The following is a 22,660-nucleotide window of genomic DNA, read 5'->3' on the forward strand; positions in this document are numbered from 1 at the left end:
AAAAAAAATTAAAAATATAGAAAAAATAAAATAAAATAAATATTTACATCAAGAGAATGAAAAAGAAAAATAATCACTTTTAGTTTGAAACGTCATGCTTTAAAATAGTTTTTATATTTAAGATGTTAATTTTTCATAAAATTAATGATATTAGTTTCTATCTTCTATTAGAATTTTATTGCGTGTGTAATTATAGGATAAATATTTAATTTTATATAATTAAAATTTATAACAAATATTTTTTATTATATAAATTATATTTTAGATTTCTAAAAATAATTTATATTATGATATAAGATTATTTTTAATTATTCATAATTTTTTAAAATTATTCAAAATAATTTTTAAAATAAAAAATAATAGATAAAAAAATGAACAATTAAAAAAATAAGTATACAAAATAATAGTGATTTTAGATACTTGAGAAAGAAATTTTACAAATTAATTATTAAATAAAATTAAGCGTGAAAATTAAAAAAAAATTGAAAAGAATAAAAAATAAAACTAGATGTTTAAAATATTAAATTATGATAAGACCAATGACGAATCTATATGGTGGCTTTTGAGAGCAATTCTTCCAGTGACTTCAAACAATTTCTTTAACATAATTTACATCTTTAACTATAAATTATTAAATTGTCATCATAATTTAAAATGCAGTATAAAATTTTAGGATTTATTTGTGGTTAGAAATGATAAGATAACTATCATATCTTGGTATCGATTGTTGTTTATAGTGTCAATGTGATAGATAATATTATTTTATCTTTTATCCTATTATCTTGATCTAATGTAATTCTTATCATAAAGAGGAGTTGAGTTAGGAATTGGTTGAAGTGATCTTTGAACCAACTAAAAGATTGAAATGTAATAAAAAAAAAATTGGAGATATTTGAAAAGGTTTTAATAGGTAGCAATTACTAGTCTTTTTTATTTTTCTTTGAAAGTTCCAAAGAATTTTAAATAGGATCAATAAGTTTTGGAGGTGTTAGTGAAACAACAAACATATATAACTAGAAATGCAACTAGATGTGATCCATTATCTCAATTCCAACCAACAGTTGGTTATTAGTTGTGATTGAAAATATGACTAGAGTTTGTTCGTTCTCTTTACTGTTTGCTTATTAAGGTATTTTTTGGGTTGGTTGTCTACTTATATACTTCAAGTTCTTTAATTTCACTAATGACAACAAATTTAAGTTTTTTTTTTATTTCTTATATTTGTATTTGCAAGTTTGTGTTTTTTAAAGATCATGTGATTTTAAGATGTAGTACATTTTTGTGTTTGTCTTTAGAGTCAAATTTTCTTGTAGTAAGAAAAATAGGAAGTGTCTAAGATTAGTGATATTTTGGGTATTTTATATCTATATCAATTCCCTTTTTGTAATGTTATGATTTGTTTATCTGCCATTTTCCATAGGTTATGATAAATTTTTACTCCAATTAGTTAAGCTTATTAACATGATCATCATTTGTTAAATTTAGATTTTCTTTTTGAACTTGGAAGTTAGACTTACATAAAAGAATTTGTTGAATGAGATATTTTTTGTATGTCTTACTAACCCCTACACATTTAGCTATCATATTGAAGTATGCTTCGAGTGGTGAACTTTTTGAGAGAATATGTAATGTTGGTTAATTTAGTGAAGATGAGGTTGTAGAATCTATAGTATGGTTTATCTATATATTTTTTCCATGCAAATAAACTATATACACGAATAAGGTATTCATATTGAAATTTACCAAGTGAATGAATTTCCTATATTGTAGTTGCAGGCAAGATATATATTTCTTCCAACAACTAATATTAGGGTTAGCTACTTCATTCAATGGTTTGCACTCCTAATTCATTATCTTCTCACTACCACAAAAATGATATTTAACGACGTCGATTCAAAGACAATTCTTCCAAAACCATTGTTAACCAAAATGCGGTGACATTTTTGTAAATCATAGCTAGTGTTCAGCGTCAATTTTTGAAAAATTGTCTTTGAATGCAAGTGTTCAATGATGATTTTTGGAAAAACCATTTTGAAAAGTGCTTCCTTTTCATTCTTGCGACCTCTCTCTCGCGCTCTTTCAGTCTCTCATGCTGCTCTCTCTCACACCAATCCTCACCTTTTCATTCCCACCATAACCACAAGCAAAACCAGCACCGCTCACTACTAACCAACAATGCACACCTAACCTTACCCCAAACCAACTCCACCACAACACTCACAGCCCCAGAGAAGCTATTGATCTGGGCAGAGAAGTCGTAGATTTGGTCACCAACATCACAGATCTGGCCTCCAAAGTTATGGATTTGGCCGCTAAAGCTCCCTCCGAACTCGACCCCTCTCCAACTCCACTAGTCTGCCATCGCCCTTTCCTTCGACAACCTTGCCACCGTACAAACCATGGCTAGGTACCTCTATCGCCACTGTCTCTTCAAACCCCCCTCTCTCTCAAAGCCCTTTCTCTCAAGAGTCATGAGGAGCCACGAGCCACAACCCATGAGCCACTTTTCTTAGGGACGAGCCTATTTGTCTCACTAACGAATCATTTTCTATGTTTGTTTTCGATCCTCGCTCAGACCCTTACTCACACAAAGCTCGTTCTCGATTCTCGACTGGCACTCAAGTTATTCAATCTCTACTAAAGTTCTGGAAACCCTAGTAAGATTTTTGGTGCATTTATGAATCTCCCTAACTTGAACGTTATTTTTCATTGTCTTTTAACTCTTTTCTCCTATTTTACTTCTAATCAAAATCATTTTTCCTTTTTTTTCTTCTTGTTTTCCTATCAGTGCAGAGACAACACATTCAATCACTATTACACTCTAATAAACAAGGTTTTAATGAAACTTGTTCTAATCTTGTTAATTCTTAGTTTTGAACTATTAATTGTGTGTATTAACGCTATTGTAGCCAATGTTGTGTTCTAACTTTTGGGTAAAACAATAGGCTCTGAACTCTGAAGCATAAATGTTGTCGTAAAGTATCTATAGACGATTGAAACAAAAGGAAACATGGGCAAAAACAAACAAAATAGAAAATCCGAATAATTGATTATAGGGGTCTGTTTTCAGTGTCTTGGATCAACATGTTTTGCTTTGCTTTTTGATAGATAAGGGGTTTTGTAGGGTTTATTCTATGCATCCAAAAATAATGGGGTCTTTGGAAAACAATGGAGCACACAAAGCAAGAGATGAAAAAGAACATGAACAAGAACCTATACTAATGGAGCAAAGTCAGAGGTTTTGCATGTTCCCTATTTGCTACAAGCAAATTTGGGAGATGTACAAGAAGGTTGAAGCCAGTTTATGGACTAGTTCGTACTTATTTACTACTTCATTAATCATTCCATAAACTAAACTTTATTCAATCATTCCTTTCATCACAATTTTAATTGCCACTAATTCCTTTACCCTGCTTTAGTAACGTTTCACTTCCATGCATGGGAATTCAACACAATACTGATGTTATCGAAATTCTGAGTATTCCATCCCCATGTGCGAATTTAAATTTCCATATTATAAATTATTGTTTCATTAAAAAAATTATTTTTTATTTTGTATGTTGCCTGAGTATTCTATTTGTGTCACACATGTTTCGCGTTCTATCTTTTGAATATGAGAGATTTGTCTGTTCCTTCTAGATTTTATTTGCATTATTTTTTAAATCTCTCCATCTCTTTTTTATTCCCATAATCTCTATCTTCTCTTTTATGACTTTGTTTTTGGTGTGAGTTTTTTTTCCAGTCAGCATCGTTTGGAATTTGAATGAGACGAGGCTAGGTAGTTAACAATCATATAGAGCCAATTGAATTTTTCGAAATAGATTTTCTTTTTTGCAGGCGCTGATGCTATTACAAAATATTGTGAGATTTTTTTTCATTTTTTTTATATTTTTTTTTGGGAGAGCGTAGACGAGAATGGGGCACAAGCAATAAAAATTATTCATAAGGACTACGACATAAATTTTAAACTGTATAGAGATGATACAAAATTTTCAACCATTAATTTGAGCATTTTAATATCTATTAGTAATTAAATCATATTGAACTTGTTTTTCTAAAGGTATGTGATAACATTGGGTTTAGTTTGCACAAACTAATGACTACGTTTCTGATAAAACAAAACAAAAAACTAGAATATGATGCTATGTAATATGAAATCATCAAATGCTTAGAATGAGAATAAAGTTTATCAAGGTGCATATTACCCTAATATTGAAATAGTATTGGGTCTTTCCCACTAAACACCTTGAAATAATATTGAACATTTGATTTATGTTTTATAATATAGAAATAGCACTAGAAGATGATTCTCTTGCTTACATAATCTAAAGATTGCAGTGATAACTCAATTGAAGTATATGGTCACTTTTTCTTTGGGCAATGTGAGCCACTCTTCAAAGTTGTAGTTGATGTATTCTTCTCTTCCTTAGCATAATGTCTAGTTGCTTCCTGATTTGAGGTTTTTTTTGTCAAAGATGTATAGCTTGCTGTTGGAGACATATATTAAAGATTCAAGAGAGAAATATAAATTGTTCAATGCAATTGAAACTTTGCCTTGTGTTGCAAAAAAGGCTGAATGGGCATTTAGTTGGATTCATAAGTGACTATTAATTCTATCCACACTTGCACTCTGAATAACCCATCTAATAGGTTTTTTAATATCAATGAACTAGTTAAAGGTTGGTTCTGTCTGAAGAAATTGATTGGCCTAATCAGTTGGCCTGTTAGGCCAAAATATATTGAAAAATTCAGTCTTCAAAGAGTGTGTTAAAGAGGATATGAATATAAGATATTAAAAGCATTTATCGTGGGTCATTTCCTTTTGTTGGGCGGGCATAATTAGGACCCAACTCAAGAAAATCAAAGGAACATGACAATTTGAGTTGCAATATTATTGTTTTATTTGGTAATTATTCTGCTATAGTTTTTCTTTTACCACCAAAAATATAAGTTTAAAAGAAACCAAAAGAAAAAAGGTAAGGAAAGAAAAACATTTGCAGTGCAGGATTATTTCCCGTGATAAAAATTAGATGTGTCAAGTGTAAGCAACATAAGAGTCCTTAGAAAATCAAACCATGTTCTAGTATATAGATATTTGAGAAATGTACTGCTAGTCTGCCAATGACTTTTGGGTTTATGTTATCTATTACTTTCTCATTAAGAATCAAAGTGAAACCCTGGTAACATAAAAATTATTTGTGAAAAGAGAGAAATATTAAAAATGCAATTGTACTTAAGTTATGAATATTGTTTGTTCATTTTATTTTTGTAGACTTTTATTCATGTACTTGTTTAGAAATCAATCACAAATTAATACTTGTGATATATGTATGTCTAATATTTACAAAGTTACTTCAGTGCTACTACTTTTCAAAAAGGCATTGAAGTTTGTGGATTAGGATCCAGTGTCTTGTGAGGTTGTAATTTTCATTATAAACTTTTGGATGAAGGCTTTTATGTGGATCCATTTACTTTATTATTTAATGGGGATATACACATTTCATCGTGTGAGCAACTCTTTAGTTTCTTTATAAGATAATATCTATCTACTCTATTTTTTTGTGAATTGTGATCATTAGCCTTATTAGATTTTATGTTTTGTTGTTATTTGCTCTTTTAGCTTTTGTGCCATATTTTGGCTTAAAAAGAAAGGATTGATGCCAGTTTTGACATTCTCAAATGAGCTAATCTTTAGAGATGAAGGCCTTTATTGTGATTTTGCTTGTCTTAGGTAGCATTGACTTTTTCATTAATTATTCTAAATAGAATGAAAAGGCATGGATGTACTGGAATATGTTCTCATGCTTGTTTTGGAGGATTGATAAGATTTCGAGGACAAAACTATTAGTCAATGCATTGTTATTGCCTACAATTTGTTACAAAAGCCACTAAGTTCTTATGAGGTTCATAAGCTTGTACCCCAAGCTATTTAAATTCAAACTAAGTTTGTGTGTGATGTTCTCCCCTGTGCATTGATTGGCATGAACTCAGCGCTCATGAGCCAGCACATAAAAGTTGTTGTTTACATGCTATTGGTATGACACTAAAACTTTTCATTTTACTTGTGTAAGATGGTAAGAGAAACACTCATGTTATTTGAATTTATTTGTACTATTTTATTGGATTTAAATGCACAATTTGTTTGTTTTTGGTCAGGGGCATTTTTCAAATTTCTCTTAATACCTATTACTTAACTTGCTTGCCCCCTCCATACCTTTGTGGGCTCTCTCTCCATTTACATTTCAATGGATTCATATAAGAGGATTTTTTTTCATGTTCTGTTTTTAGGTCCTTAAAGATGGATTATTGAATGAAGCTACAGTTCTTGGTGTCCCTGTGAAGGCCACAATCTACATTTCCGTTATACATTTAGGTGTGTGAACATTTTACATTTATGTTTTTCTTAGTAATGTTTCATTTTTCTCTTTTGTGCATGCATTCATCAATTGGTGATTTTTAGGTGAGCATGCTCATGGCATTAGCTAAACACATATTTAATTGAAGTGGTTGAACCTTTTCCAATCTTTATTCTCTTGGAAATTGAAACAGAAATAATTGACCTTGTTTTGTGAATTTTTGTGTGGATCTCACTTTTTCCCTATTCCCTATTTGCTACGAGCTTTTGGTCTGTACAATATCGAGACACTGTTTTGATAGATTATTGTCGCCTTCGAAAATGAAGTTTGATATTGTAAGTCTAAAAGTCTTTTAACATAATTTTTTTATATTGTTTACTGCAATACATATACATGCATGTGCAATTTTATTAAAGGGTCAGTATCTATGATAAATTTATAATCTTAAAGTTAAACTTATTTATCAAAATTAAGTCAATGGCTCCTTTTATATAACTTATCTTCCTAATGGTTTCTTATTCTTTTGAAATTTTAGGAGCAACAACAAGGTGGTATGACTGATGAGGCAAAACAATTTATGGGATCCAGTTGTTTTGGTAAACTTATCTCTTTGGCTTTTGTTCCTTTTCTTTTGGGGGAATCAGCTAGCACATGCATCTCATTTTTTTGACTCATATTTTCATTTTAACAACTCGAGCTTATTCATTGGATACAATTGTGTTGATGAAAAGGAGCTTGAAGCTACTTTAAGGTTATGTTGTTCTGTAGTGGATGATCCTATGTCTTATCATTAACCTATCTAGTATTTAACATTAAATATTTTGCAATTTCTCATGGCAGAAGAATATTTGCTTAGTCTCAGACGGTAAAACTCTGCTTTTTGTGTTGTCTTTTATATTAATAGTGTATCATGTATGCTTTAATGTATAGTTGAATTTTAGCGGGGGGAAGTTTATTTTCTCATTACTGCAATGTTGGTTCTTTATGTTACAAAAGTGATCATTCATGTGACATTTTTATATTGGTATTCACCAAAATGATTTTTGTTGAAAGTCGTATTACTTCATTCCAATCAAAATTGAAAAAAAAAACTCAATTGCATTTTACTTCACTCTCTGTCTTTGTGGGCTTTCTCTCCGTAAACATTAAAAAAAATTAAAATGACATCAATTTTTAGAAAATCATCTTAAAGTGTATACTTTTTTTTTTAAAAAAATATTATTATAAAAAACAACATATTTTACATCAGTTTATGAAACAACTGATGTAAAAATCGAGATTCTAAGACGATTTAAAACTATTGTGAAAAATGTTAGTTTTCATGACGGCAGATTAAAAAATGATTGAAAACCATAAGGAAAGTGTCAAATAACCTTTTTTTGAAATACTTTTTTTGTAATAGTGTCTTAAATCATGTCATGCATCCTATTTTCAAGAAATTTATCAAAGAGATCTAAAATTAAAAAAACACTTTGTTGGACAAAAATCTTTCTCTTTGACTTAAAACTTGTACTTTGTTACTCCAAGATTAATAACATTTGCACCTAAACGAGCCATCTTTTAGATATATCATTTATCTTATATTATGTTTTTGACTTTAATTATACTTTGTGATGAATTTTACCTCCAATTTTTAAAAAAATTGTAAATTTTATATTCGATCATTATAATGCTATGAAGAGATAAAATCATTGTAATTTTTACTCTCAATTTTATACTTTTTAATAAAATTTATCCTCAACTTTGATGAATTTTACTTTCAAAAGTTAAATGTTAACATGTCATGTCAACATAATGATAGAAGATAAGTTTGAAATTTTTTCAAAATAAAATAAAATATGTCAAATTAATTTTTTGAGAATAAAATTCACAAAATAAAAAAAAATTGAAAGGATAAAAAATACAATTAAATATATGATTTATATCAAATCCTCACATGTTATAATTTTTGTTGATTGTGCATTTAATTTAACATGCAACCGTAGTTTCACTACACTTTCAACCTTTATCAATAGTTGGAACACTTACATACATCAAGAAAAAAATATGTATGATTAATATAAAATAATTTTATGTTTGTAATCAATTATATATTATTATTCAATTATATATTATTATTTATGATAAATTTATTAATTTTTATAAAATTACCTTAAAAATTATATTAATCATTATTTATGATTGAATAAAACTATAATTTTTTTTTATCTTAAATTAATTTATTCTATCATTTTCCATACTATTTTCTTCTAAACAAATTCAAACACGTTTGTTAATTTATATATATTAAGATGCGTTTGTAAATCATGTGGCTAATATTGATTTGTTTCTTAATTTTTTTTAGGAGAATGATGTTAAAATTGATTGGATATAGCCTATATTTGTAAGTAAATACTATATTTGTCCACCCATCCATCCGTACAGCCCAGAAAGTCACCGTCTTTCATTCCCAACCTAACTTTCTTCCCTCTCTCTCTCTCACATCTATAAGCAACCAATCCAATCCCATCTCTCTCTCGCAAACCACGACGACGACGACGATGTTGGGTGTCCTCCGCAGCAAGGCTGGGTTCCTCCGCCGCCTCACCTCCCTCTCCGTCCCCCTCCGGCACCGGTCGAGCAAGGCGGCGGCGGCGGGTGGACATGTGGTGGAGGTTGACATGGCGGAGTACGACGTGGCGCTGAAGCACTTCGACGACCTAATCCAGCGCATCCTCGTCAAGAAGAACACACCGGACTGGCTCCCCTTCGTGCCCGGGTCCTCCTTCTGGGTCCCACCGCGCCTCTCTCCCTCCAACGTCGCCGACCTCGTCCACAAGCTCTCCTACGAGGACCACCGCCACCCCCACGATTGCTCCCCTCTCCTCTCCACCCTCCGCGGCTGGCCCTCCGACAATTTCTTCATCGATGGTAACTAACTAACTAACTATACCACCCCTTTTTTCTCAAAATCTCATTTTTTCTGCATTTTTGTTCAATTGGGTCAACGAATAAATAATCAAAATTGGTGCTTTTTCACACCCTCCGACAATTTCTCCATAGATGGCAACTAGCTCATTGCCAACACCCAATCCTTTTCCTCAAAATTTCGTTTTTCTACACTTTTGTTTAATTGGATCAATGGATATATAATCAAAATTGGTGCCTTTTCACACCCTCTTTTGGTTTTGTGTTTAGGGGAAATTTAGGGGGGAAAGATATGGGTGTGTTTTTTATTGATTGATTTGGGGGTGGGGGTTGTTTCTTCCTGCTCACATTTAGAACTGAAGTTTTTATAAATGGTCCACAACAGCAATTTCAAATTCTGCATTTGTGTGCAATTTCTTCATCAATGGTAACTAATTGCCACACCCCCTTTCCTCAAAATTTCATTTTTTGCCCTTTTTGTTTAGTAAAAATTTAGGGGGAGTGGATGGCGCCCCAGTCCACGGCAGGGAAAGCCTCCGGGCTCAAAGAGCTCTTACAAAGGTACTTACATTTACCTCACCCCAAGGAGACTAGTGAGGGTTCGATCCTACGACATGTCAGATGGGAGACCCTGTCTTGCTCTACTCGGCCAACCCCTTGGGGTTGCCCTTTTTGTTTAATTGGGTCAATGAATAACTAAACAAAATTGGTGCTTTTTCCACTCCCTCTTTTGGTCTTGTTTTCGGGGAAATTTAGGGGAAAAAAGACATGGGTGTGTTTTTTATGGATTGATTTGGGGGTGGTGTTTGTTTCTTCTTGCTCACATTTTAAACCAGGGTTTTCAAAAACAGACCCCAACCGCAAAGTTAAGGTTTTTGGGTGTTTGCGACTGCAACTGTGGCTGCATTTATGCATTTGTTCGTAATTTTCTGTGATATCAATTAACGTGATGAAATTGCTACAGTGATTGTGATTTAGAACTTTGTTTAGAATCTGCAGTTTTGTGCCAGTGCTGATGATGGATTTATTCTTATCAATTTATTTGGTCATTGGGGTCTTCTCTTTACCATATGCTAGAGAGGAATGTTTCTGCAACGTTTGTCTTAACTTTTAGGTGTAATTTTTGGTTAAAAAGGTGCAAACTAATGGTTCTAATGCTGATTGCACATTACTATTTTCAAGTGGCTTAATTTGAGTGCAACTTATTCCAATTAAAAGTTTGTATGCCTTTCCTCATATTTTGCTGCATTTTCCTGGTATGGATGGCTGTGAAAAGTGATATGTATATGTGTTTGTTAATGAAAAATATTTTTATCTGTTTAGGTTTTAGTTTTAATGGGCTGGAAGGATGCAGTTTGTAATCTGCGTGTTAAAAATGTGAGACTTGGAACATGAAAAGCAATGTGATGGGTGTTATGCATTATTGGCACTGCATATGAACAAATTATGTACTTATGAGGAGTGCACTCTAATGGCCCATTGCTAACAAGTTGATGAATATTAGAGCACCAGATTATTCATTTAATTTGCTCTTCATAAGTCTCTCGTGTAAAAAGTTATTGATTTGAATTGAACATTAAGCTCACTGTAAGACAATAATTATTCTACATTTGAGACTGCAAATCAATGTAAACATTTTGCACTTTGGGATGGGTAGAAATATTGTGATTTATGAACTCAAACAATTCTGTGTGCTTGTCTTTTTTACTTCAGAGAATGAATCTACTGATGGTGAGGATACTGATATAGAGATAAATGGCCCAGACGGGACGAACGGGACTGTGAAAGTGAAGGTTCTGACATTTTCAGAAAATGTAGCTCACTCAGAAGATGAGGAAGGATGATCCATAATTTAGCCAAGCCAGTTGCTGCGGTGAGCCTGCTTCTTTAGCTTGGACGTTTCTTCTGTGCTTGTGCCTTTATATGTGGACATTGTAATCTGTAGTGCAAATCAACTTTTGGTTTTTTGATGGGTAACCTAGGAAAGGAGGAATTTTAAATTTCTTATAACATGTGCTACTTTACAACCTGCCTACCTAATATCAATGCATGATTTTGAAAGGAAAAGCAAAAGGAGGAGAGATCAGAGATTTAATTCAAAACAATGAAACATATGAAGATGATAATTTTAAAATGTTAACAGCTTCTTATATTCACCTTCTACTACCCAGCCTTATGTGCATATCCTTTCAGCAATTATGTGATGTAGGAGGGTAACTAATAGTATGCCCTTTGGGCAGGGTAGTTGGGTACTCCCCAGACCTATTAGCCAAGAGTACTTTGACTTCTTTTTTTTTTTTTCCTAAAGGAAAGCAAAATGTCAATAGTACACAAAAGTTTGAAGCACTTACGGTACCTAAGTGGTAGCCCAAAGATAACAAAAATCCTATTTAGATATATAATCTTAATAAATTGCAATTTTCCTTAGAATTAATATTCAATCAAAGATAAAATCTCTAAAACTAAGAAAAGATATCAAAATCCTAAATAACATAATTGTTGTCAGATCTATAGGTAAAAAGTAACACAAATTATCCTAATATATTATGCCTTGCATCAGTAGGTTGACACTTGTGCCAAGCTACTTCACAATTTAAGTTTTGAAGGCATACGATAGTGTGACACTATTTTATGAGGAATGTCCTGGAAATTTAAGCGAGTTAAGGCAGCATAGAAGAAACTGGTGGAAGTGTTATAGATGGATTATCACTATCAGGCTATCACAATGATTCTTACGTTCAATTATGTACATCTTTTGTGCTGATGCTCGCTTTATTGGCCTTGTGTCTGACATTTTGCGGTTGGTAGCGGTATAGCTTATTTCTCATTCTTTAATCCATAACTTTTGGCTTGGGGAAACAAGGGACATCTCAAGATGAAAGAGAACTAAAGGTTTTGCTGTTTTGGCAATCATGATTTTGTAGTGCAAAATCTGTGTAATATATTTTTGAACATTGTCATTTATTGTATTGTTTATCCATGTAATAATACCAATCTGAACACTTATTTTGTAGGTTTTTTTATGATGCTATGTAAGGTTGTGGAGAAGTCCAAAAAAAAAAGCATGGGAAAAAAACCAAGCTCTCTGGATGTTGGAAAGGACAGTGTGTGCAAATGAAAATTCCTTCAGGATACAGAACTGTTGGTTCTTTTGGGATTTAAACCCATCTCACTCTGCATGACTCAACATTGATCTGTTTATTTGCAATGCTAGGTTGAATCCTTGTAGGCTGAATGTATATATTTATTTATCCAACTAATAAAACACAGACATTTTAGAATATTTTCCTCTAAACCAGCAAGGACTTGCTCAATCTAGTGCACATATAATTATGTTGATGTGTATATAATTGTAATAGACATTTCTTTGGTGGTACAAAAGTGTAATAGCCTTCATGGGGCAACACTTCGAAAGTTTTTCATTAAAGTCACACTCTAGCTTGAATTTTAGCATTAAGTTCCATTATCTATCTTTTCTTCTCAACCCCATCCCCATTATTTTGTTTTTGAAGACATAGTTTCCCATTGAAAGGTTGCAAGTCAGCAAACCAACAAAACATGTTAAGGAACAAGAATTGTTGATGTGATTATCTACATACCTCTGAAGAAGAATTGTTGCCATTAAAATGGACCATGTTGGAAGAGCATTACATATTTTTCTTCATGTTTGGTTAAATCAATGTTTTCCGAATTAGCCAAATATCTTTTAAATCTAGTTATATAATATAAGTGTATTTTTATGAATTATATAATATAAAATATGATTAAGCCTTTTAATTATAATTTCAAATACTAATTGCGGAAGGCAGTCACAAAATATGGGTTGTCTTAATTTATTTCATCAGAAAAATACTAACGATATTAATTAAGGAATTCAAAGTAGAGTTTTTTAATTAAAAAATATATTATAATGTGCTCTTATCATAATTTTTAGGTTAAAATATAATTTTTGTCTCTTTATTTTCTTAAATTTGTATTTTTAGTCTTTTAATTGAGATATTTTATTCTTATTTTTAAAAAAATTTACAATTCACGTTTCTTATTTTTTAATTAAAATATTTTATGTTTCATTTTTAAAAAATTATTAATTTTAGTACTTGTGACTAATTCAAATGTTGATCTACTTATTATTTTAACGTTGAATAACAACGATTTATTTATTATGTACATAAACTTGACTAAGGAAATTAAAATCATAATTTTTTTAAAAGTGAGAGACAAAATGTCTTAATCATAAAATAGGGAGATTAAAATCGTAAATTTAAAAAAAAATAAAAGGATAAAAATTATATTTTAATCTAATTTTTAATAACAACAAAATAATTTTTAATTTTTTTAGCAAGCTCGTAATTTTATAACCCAACTAGCAAAATTTAAGCACATTCCAACATGTATTTATCCTCATAATGAAATGAATTAATCTAGTTATTCTAAAAAAAAGGTATTACAAATATTTTTTGTAGAAAAATAGACGAATTTTTAAAATTGAGAAGCAAATTATGGAAATAAATTATTAAAATCAAGACACGTCATCTTTATTGACATATCATGTCAAAATTTAAAAATATGTTCAAATTAGAATTGATTAAGCTTATAATAATCTTAAAATTCAGTTTATCTAAAAAAAATACTTTCAAATTAATAGTGTATCGTGAATTAAAATTTAAGAAGTACAAAAACTAAAATTTAAATCAAATTATAATGAAAATTGAGAAATAAAATTCGAAAGTAAAAATTATAAATGAAAAATAATTGGATATTTACATATAATTTAAATCAATTTATTTTTTAAAATATCAAAATATTTCTTATATATATATATATATATATATATTGTTAAGTATTGGGATAATTTTTTTAAGTTATTTGATATGATAAATATATTTTTTTAATTTCTTAAAATCTTGACAATAAAGGTTCATGTTAAGAATACCTATAGCCTAAGGAAAATAATATTTTTCATCATTCTCTATAAAAAAATAATCATAATGCAAGCAGTGTCAAATTTATACACATTTCGTAAAAAAAAAAAATGCTTTTTAATATTATTGATGCAGTGCAACACTGGTCATTTGTGTGTGTGTGTGTGGACTTGGCCATTTTCAAACAGACCTCTACAGAAAACAGAATACAAATGACCAGTGTGAAAGTGTATCTATCTATAGCCTAATTTATGCAGGGATGAAAATCATGCATCATCATAGTTCTCACTGGTTATAGTGTGAGCAAATGAATGGAGAGGTAAATAAACTTAAGTTATGCTAACCATGTGTGCTACCACATGCATCAAATCTTATCAAAGGTTTGAAATCACTGTTTTTTTTCCACATCTCATGCTATACGAAATACTTGTGGAAATCGCACAATCGGATTTTTCTCAACTCAAATGGATATAAACAGCCAACATTTTTTTTTTTACTGAAAAGCCATCAAAAGTAATAAGTTCGAAAACATACCACAAGTCATCACAAAACTCTAAAGTACCAACGACTCCTAACAACAAACAGATCACATAAAGGGTACCAAAAGTATATAATGCAAACTGTGCTGAAAAGCAAAAATTAAAAGAGAATTGCTATAAGTGTGAAGGACTCTTGCTCGTATTAATTAAAAAAATATGATTACACGGTATTGGTTAAATAGTGAATTAAAGAGGTTTTCTCTGGCATAAAAAATGAAAATAATAATAATAATTAAAGACTAAAATAAAGTAAGGATTTAATACTTGACAAAAATCATGTCACAATATTGATGCAGTTTTTTTTTGTCAAAATAAAGTTTTGTATTACTATTATGCTTAAGTGATCAATTTATAAGAAAAAAATGATGCAAATCAATCACTTTCTTTTGTTAATGTTATCTTTTCTCAGTGAAGCGTGCACGCTTGACGATTATACAGTGAGGCCACAAACATGAAGATTTTCCGTTCACTATTTGTTTCAACAGGAAAATATCTGAATGCTTAAGAAGCAACGATGCAAGTGTAATACTAGATCTAGGTGAGAGAACAATTTGTCTAAATGAACCATTGATAATTACAAGTGAAAAAAAAGGATTAAATATGTCATTCACTTGTCAACAATTAATTAAAGAATTTAAATATGATAAAAAAAAATGTTATTCTACTACAACCAACAAGAATACATTCATTTTGTGGTGGAAAGTGGGGGTGTGAGGAGAGGAGAAGATATCAAGTGGCAAAGAAGTCATGTTCTATATTAAATTGTAATTTCCACGTTGGGGCATGGAACTATGATTATAGTTTGGTACCAGTAAGGGATCTCCAAATGGATTATGAGAACCTGAATTCTGCATCTGATGAGGGAATTGGTTATATGGTTGTTGCTGTTGGTGAGGGACCATCATCATGTTGTTGTTGTGTTGTTGTGGTTGTTGGTACATCATTTGCTGCTGTTGGAACACCATTTGTTGTTGCTGTTGTTGTTGAGACATTAATGCCATTTGCACACTGGGGGGAGGTGCAATGTTGTTGGACATTGCAAATGGATCATGCTGATTGTAATGATCAAATGGGTTGTTATGTATATCCATTGTTCCACCATGTCCATAACCTGCATTTTGGAGTTGGAGTTGTCTCCTGGCATTTTCATCTTCATATAGACTATCCAGTAATAGCTTGTCAAAACCACCAGCCTGACTCAATAGTAAAGGATGGAAAGAGAATTGTGTTATATTTTTGCAACATGAGCTAAAAGATTGTAACCTATAACCTCATTGAGCTAAGAATAATGTTTCTCTCACACCTTCAACGACTTTTTGGTTTGTGAAAATGTATCATATTTTCACTTTGTTTCTTGTTTGGTAAAGTTTTTAGAAGTTTTTCCTCATACAAACTTTTAAAACAAACAAAATGGAAAATAGAAAATATTTTCAAACCAAATGGTCCCTTTATTTTTTACACTATTCTACACCTTTCCTTTTACGGCAAAAAGGAATGTAGATATAATTTCGGGGTAGTGTAAAAAATTTGAGATTATTGTTGCATAAATATGTAAGGAGCTCACTTCACCATGACCTTGATGCAACACTAAATCATGATTATATATGGTATATAAATTTAGCCATTTTCAAACAAACCTCTACAAAATACAAATGACTAATGTGAAAGTGTATCCATTTATAGCATATTTATTTGGGGATGAAAATCATGCAGTCATCATAGATCTCACTAGTTACAGTGTGAGCAAATAAATGAAGAGGAACTACATTGATATTAGTATAGTAGAGAAACAAGTGTAAAAAATAAAAAAAACAAACCATTCTGCGATCCGGGGCTTGACTGGAATGGTTACTTGGTGCAGTAACAAGTGAAAGTTCCCATCCAATAGTCCCGTCAATGTTACTCAAAGCAAGATTGTTTGGATTATTTCCTACAAAAGCTTGCAAAATTTAGAATTGGGTTGAGTAAAAAAAAACTAATGTAGTTTAATTAAATATGGGGATGATTGACATATAAAAAAGAAAATAATTCAAAGTTTCTTAGGTTCAAGTTCTAGTTAGTGCATGTGAACAGGGAAAGAGAAATACTACAAGCATCCTCATGGATTTTAGAGAAAAGCATGTTATGAAATGATGACTGTTAGGGTATTAGTTTTTTTTATATAGCTATCTACCATCTTCTCTTATTAGCTTCATGTGGCAAAGTTGAAAAAAAAACAATTGTCCATCAGTTGTGTTTACATTTTTGGATTTGCTTATAGGCAGATCAAAATGTACATATAAGTTGTCATCATTTACAGAAACTTTGAAATGCTTGTATGCATTAATGAGGCACATTGCAATCTATGGAAAGACTTGTACTAAAACAATTTATACTTCTCAATCAATTATCAATTACTTTAGGCCTTACCACCAGATGGTACAATTGCAAGAGCCATAGCATTGCTTTCCTCCAATTCCATAACTTTTGGATTTATTTCATTAAGACCCTACAAAGGTAGACAAATGTATATTTTATCAAGCCAACCTCACAAACATGCATACAAAACATTATTTTATAACCAACACATACCAGCAAATCATCTATACCATCATCAGTTGATATAAAAGGAGGAGACTCTGCCTCCTCCTCCTGCTTAGGTTTTTCTTCTTCCTCTTCTACTGACTCTTCCCCATTGACTTCCTCAGCTTGTTCCTCATTTGCTTGAGGCTCTGCAGATTCATTGGATTCTGATTCCTCTTTAGACGATTCATCATTTTCTTGATACTCCTGATGTTGAATAACATTTATTAATGAACCATAAATAATTACATTGCAAGCATAAGTAAGAATAACTATAGTTGAAAGCTTAGAGAAAGTTTGTTTATGAACAATTAAACACTTTTCCCTCCATTACATTAGTTTCTCCACGATTCTAGTTATAGAAAATAATGAAACCTTAATAAGGTAGTGCCATGTGAGAAGTGGCAGAACCAGTAAACAATAACATGGATACAAAGTTTGGGTTAGCTATAGTTATAAGAATAAATTGTGAAATAGGTTTTGGAAATGGTAACAAATGCTTCAGAAGCCAATGAAGAATAAATTAGTAGCTCAATTTTTTATATTAATAGCTAAGATGTTTTAGAGAGATTTGTCATTCCTTCGTGTTATTAAACATAATACATAATACACTATAGGCCTTTTCAGATCTTCTTGCCTAAGAAAATTACTCGAGCCTCATCTGCTATAATGTATATGATAAGTCCTGTAATTTGTAATATTAGGGAGTTCAGTTTGGATTTGACTCACTTGTTTTATCACATTATCATGTTAGAATGATATGTATACTTGTTCGTTAAAGTTCATATACAATCATAAGAACATGTATAACACTAAAAACCACAAGTTTACCCCAAGGAATTTGTACATCACTTTTTCTTACCAGTCTCTTATTAACATGGCCTGTCTGGGGTGCTTCTTTAATGTATTCTTCCATTGTTGCAAGGAAAGAGGGAGGTGGCTGTTCATCAAAGTAAAAAGCTTTGTGAGATTCTTTCATTCATGATAGCACATGAGACTTACTTTAACAAACAAAAGGAACCTGTCTCAGTGTTGGAAATTGGAAATTCCTAGCAAGGTCCAAGCCTTTGCAGTAATCATAGAAGTCAGCAAGATTCTCAGCCTGCATAGTATTCATAAGGAAAACCACCAACAATTAAAGATCATAAGACTCAATCCATATTGGTCATCTACAAGAATGTCTGAAGAAAATCATTGTTATAAACCTGTTGGCCAGCTCTTTTATAAATGTTTAGAGCCTTCACTGCGTCATGTCTTGTCATATCAAAGAACTGCAATTTTCATTAGTTTGTGTAATTTAAAATTTAAATGAAGCAATCAAGTTGTAAGTTAAACTGAGATAGGCACTACCATGTCAACAAGATTGATGATTCCATCATTGAGTGCGCAGTATATTTTGAAACTTTCTTTCAAAACCTAAATGAGATTGCCAAAAGCCAAAAGATAGTGACAAACAAAGATACAAGTTCATGTAAAGAAATGTACTAAAAAATAATCAAAATTTATGGATTTAAATGGTGTGTTGAGGATGAATTAGGCTACTATAATTATAAATTATAGGAGATAAAATTCTCTATATGTAACAACTCCACCATGTAATTCACTTAATCACTATGATCTTCACTCCGAGTGGAAGCAATTTATTCATTGACTTCTAACATTATGTAATAGCAAGAATCATACAGATATAATCCAGACCAAATTTATATGTAATTTCTTAGATGCTTTTAGTGTTATTCTACAATCAAAATTGAAGTTTCACATCGGTAATTTTTGTAATAAAGATCAGCATTAAAGGTCAGTATAGGTGAAACTCCAATTCAGACAAACATGCAATTCATTAGGTGTTTGATGTTACTCTCTGATTAGAATTGGAGTTTCACTTTGGTAAGATATATATACTGACAAACATATGCAATTCATTATGTAATAGCATATGCCTCTAAGTTTTGTCCATATAATTCTAATAGTTCCTTGTTGACAGATACCGATTTTTGTGTATATAGGATCACGACTCACGAGTAAAAGTATTCACAATTATCTAGTCATGCTATTGCCCCTAAACACTTTCTAAGTTTATACTCAAAGTGCTATTATGTTGAAAGTAGAAATTCTAAACATGCATACCAGGGCCAACGCATATTGTACTAGATGATTACGGTAAGCACATCCTTCAGGCTGCAAGATGTTAAAGCAAATTAAATGCAACTTAGAGCAAGAAAATACAGTGATTCAATGTTAAGGGATATGTCATAACAAAAAATGCAGACATCAAACTTGAAAATTACTATTAATTAATTTATACCTGACAACCAATAAGGCGATATAGAAGTTGTTGTAGTGCCGGTAGCTGCTCCAACAGATCATTACTATCCAACAATCGAGTTCTGCTATGTGCCTGTCATAATTGAAAGTTAGTGATATTCTGAACATAAAAATATGATTCTTGAAAAATAAAGTTGAGTATGAATAAAACAAGGCAAAGTGCACACTTTATTTACAGCTGGTGATGCTTTTGTTAAACGCTCGGATTCTATGTCATATTTAAGGACTCTAAAACATTCAAGTCTTTCTTCTAAAAATAGTGCATAGACTCGAACCCATGCAGAACAATCCCAAGCTGCAAAAATAAATTTAGTCAGTCATGGAATTTGGAACAATAATGAATAAGAAAGAAAATGGTCAAGATATTCAAAATAGTCACAACAAATTCATGTACAGAACCAATTAATTTACCTAGAGGGCTTGAATCATCTTTGAAATTGGATATATGGAGAATATGTCCCCTGCGGGAGTAGTTAAGAATCTCTTCTCTAAAGGTGGGATCACCCTCTCTCAAAGTCCTGTGAATGACTATCAATGTCTTTATAGCAACCTGACATTTCATTATTCACTGACATGAATGTTATACAATGATAAAAATTCTTTTTCTCAGTAAAATTGTGTGCAAATCCTCTCTCTAAATGTGAGTTGAATCTCAATTTAGCCCCTTTATTGTCCCTTTCATATTGGACGCGATGATAATTGATGAACATGTCATATCCCATTAGTTTTGCAATAACATTAGAACCATGATTTATATTATATATGGGTGTGATTGATTACACACATGATATCATTCAAATGTTTCTTTCTTTCTTTCTTCTTTTCCCCCTTTAGTTTTTTGCTAGTATAGGTACATAAAGAGGAAAACAAATCTAACAAAACCCTTAACTGAACTGTTACAACACTTAAAATCTTCTACCATGTCATATTAAAAAAAAGTTCTTAAGATCTTAGTGCTTTCAAAGGACAAGATATCAAACTACTATAAGTATCATGAAAAGAATTATACTATCCAACTTTGAGTCTTAGAAAGTCTCTTAGAAAGTTTGTGAATACAGTATGCCACATCTGCCCGTGGCTGGTGTGCTGATGTTGCATAGAATATTTCTGCAAACCATTCAGGAAAATTATATTTAGAAAAGAAAGATGTGAGAGAAATTAAAACAAGCTTTTCAACAGAAAAAAAAAAATCCGATTTATGCCTTAAAGATGACATTATGGTAATTTTTCTATATATTTGGTGCAATATTAGCAAGGAAAATAAACAAGCATAGATTGATGAATCAAAGCTTTGAAAATACCAAAGATTACATGAAACAAGTTTCATGATGACACATGATATTAATTAAAAATGTATGAGTATTATTTACATTCAACAAAAATTGGGAATTAGGAATGATTAATGATATATATATATATATATATCATATCATATGTTAGCATACTTCGAACATGACGTTCCTTGGGAGGATATTCCACATGATTGGTGGCCTTTACAATTGCAATATCCAACTCCTTCATAAACAAAATGAAACACAATCAATCTAAACAATAGAGATCATGTGTATATGTATGCATGCATGCATGTTTATGTATATAAAATAATGGAGAAATCAAATCACCTTGTATTCACTATTGACTTTGGCGAGGCCAACCTTGGTTGAGTCCTTGAGAGCTCCATAGGCTTTTCTGAAGCTCTGAAACGTTCCCATTATTCATTAAAAACGACTTGCTATTATGATTTGGATGAAAGAAAGAGAAAAAGAGAAAGGGAGAAAAATCCTAGTTTTCTTCTTGATTGTTTTATCTCTGAGAAGGGTATTTTGGTACTTTGAGGTTGTGTGATCTTAACTAACTAATGAATCTTGAGGGGACAATTGGGTTACATTGGACGAAAGTTTCTGCAGAATCAGTTGGTTGAATTTTCCAAGAATAGAAAAAGTCGGATTCAGTTTCGTTGAGACTCAAGTTACTCAATTGCCCATTGCTAAATTCACTATTATGGTAGGAACATTGATTGGTGTGGTATTTTGAACTTAGAATGACATGTTGCTTCTAATAATAATGAACTGTCATATGGTGTTGCTTAGTGGTCGGAGAAGAAAAGAAATATGTCTATCATACAAAATAAGTTGATATTGTTGAACTTTTTATTATATATATATATATATATATATATATATATATATATATGAGGAATGCTAGTAACATTTTTTCTAATCTTTTTTTTTATTCTTTTATGATATAATAAAATTGATTAAAAATCATAAATTTTGTTATGTCTTATTTTTTATTATTTAATAATTTTTTCTTCTAATTTAAGAGTGAGACCCCCCAAAATAGGTGATTTTTAATAAAATTTAGTTAATCACTGAGAAAATATTAAAAAGAGAATGTGTTGCTCGTATTCTTTTTTTTATACACAGTTTATTCTAATAATTTTTTCGGCATTAGTATTTATGTATGCAAGAATTGAGAAAAAAATCAGATTACATTATTCCCAAACAATTACATATAATTAAACTCATATATTACCTTTGTTGTTGGTGAAACTTGATTATGGAAATAAACATCAACAAATGTATTGATCATAACAGTTTGAGTCTTAATCACATTGTCTATAGAAGGTGAAAAAATCTTCCATTTGACTATGTGTTTATGTTTTCATTCCAACAATTGATCATTTGTCAACAATAATAAAGTCGTAGGGATGCACATGAATGGTGAAGGCACAAAGGAGGTAAGCAAGAAATTGTTTCCTGAGAAAGAAACCAGAATAATTTGAGATAGGAAATAAATTAGAAGGATATTTAAGACAAAAAAAGTATTGTTTAGAAGAGGAAAACAGAGGCATATTTATTTATTAAATAAAATAGGGGATTATTCAAAAATAAAAAAAATAAAATAGGGGAGGTATAATTATCATTAGCCAAAAACTCAAAACTATGTAGGGCCATGCTAGGTGCACCACACATATTACTTGTGCACCCTGCATCAAAGAAAAAATTTTAAAAATGCCCTTAATTTTGTTTATATAAATTACATAATT

At 31.0% G+C, this 22,660-nt stretch overlaps 2 protein-coding genes across 3 annotated transcripts; one reads left to right on the forward strand and one right to left on the reverse strand.

Annotated features, from left to right (window-relative positions):
• Positions 1-8,758: 8,758 nt before the first annotated feature.
• On the forward strand, positions 8,759-12,729 carry LOC114368674. 2 transcript variants are annotated; one of them, XR_003657382.1, is made up of 4 exons: positions 8,759-9,266; positions 10,977-11,136; positions 11,827-12,155; positions 12,278-12,729. XR_003657382.1 is itself a non-coding variant. In XM_028325901.1 (3 exons), the coding sequence occupies exons 1-2, from the start codon at positions 8,897-8,899 to the stop codon at positions 11,105-11,107; spliced, it is 501 nt and encodes a 166-aa protein (XP_028181702.1). In that variant the 5' UTR covers positions 8,760-8,896; the 3' UTR covers positions 11,108-11,136; positions 12,278-12,720. The 2 variants fall into 2 exon arrangements, 1 of the variants encoding a protein (XP_028181702.1); XM_028325901.1 differs by lacking the exon at positions 11,827-12,155 and having other exon boundaries at positions 8,760-9,266; positions 12,278-12,720.
• Positions 12,730-15,341: 2,612 nt separating this feature from the next.
• On the reverse strand, positions 15,342-21,323 carry LOC114425704 (putative clathrin assembly protein At5g57200). The gene is made up of 15 exons (XM_028392651.1): positions 21,234-21,323; positions 21,057-21,126; positions 20,621-20,718; positions 20,023-20,161; positions 19,779-19,906; positions 19,592-19,684; positions 19,414-19,464; positions 18,637-18,702; positions 18,492-18,557; positions 18,308-18,388; positions 18,149-18,226; positions 17,296-17,493; positions 17,137-17,212; positions 16,542-16,654; positions 15,342-15,917 (listed from the first exon to the last, which is right to left on the reverse strand). Exons 1-15 carry the CDS (start codon positions 21,321-21,323, stop codon positions 15,477-15,479), a joined length of 1,788 nt encoding a protein of 595 aa, XP_028248452.1. The 3' UTR covers positions 15,342-15,476.
• Between the last annotated feature and the right edge of the window lie 1,337 nt (positions 21,324-22,660).

This window comes from Glycine soja, chromosome 9, assembly GCF_004193775.1.
Source record: "Glycine soja cultivar W05 chromosome 9, ASM419377v2, whole genome shotgun sequence".
Lineage (NCBI taxonomy): Eukaryota > Viridiplantae > Streptophyta > Magnoliopsida > Fabales > Fabaceae > Glycine > Glycine soja.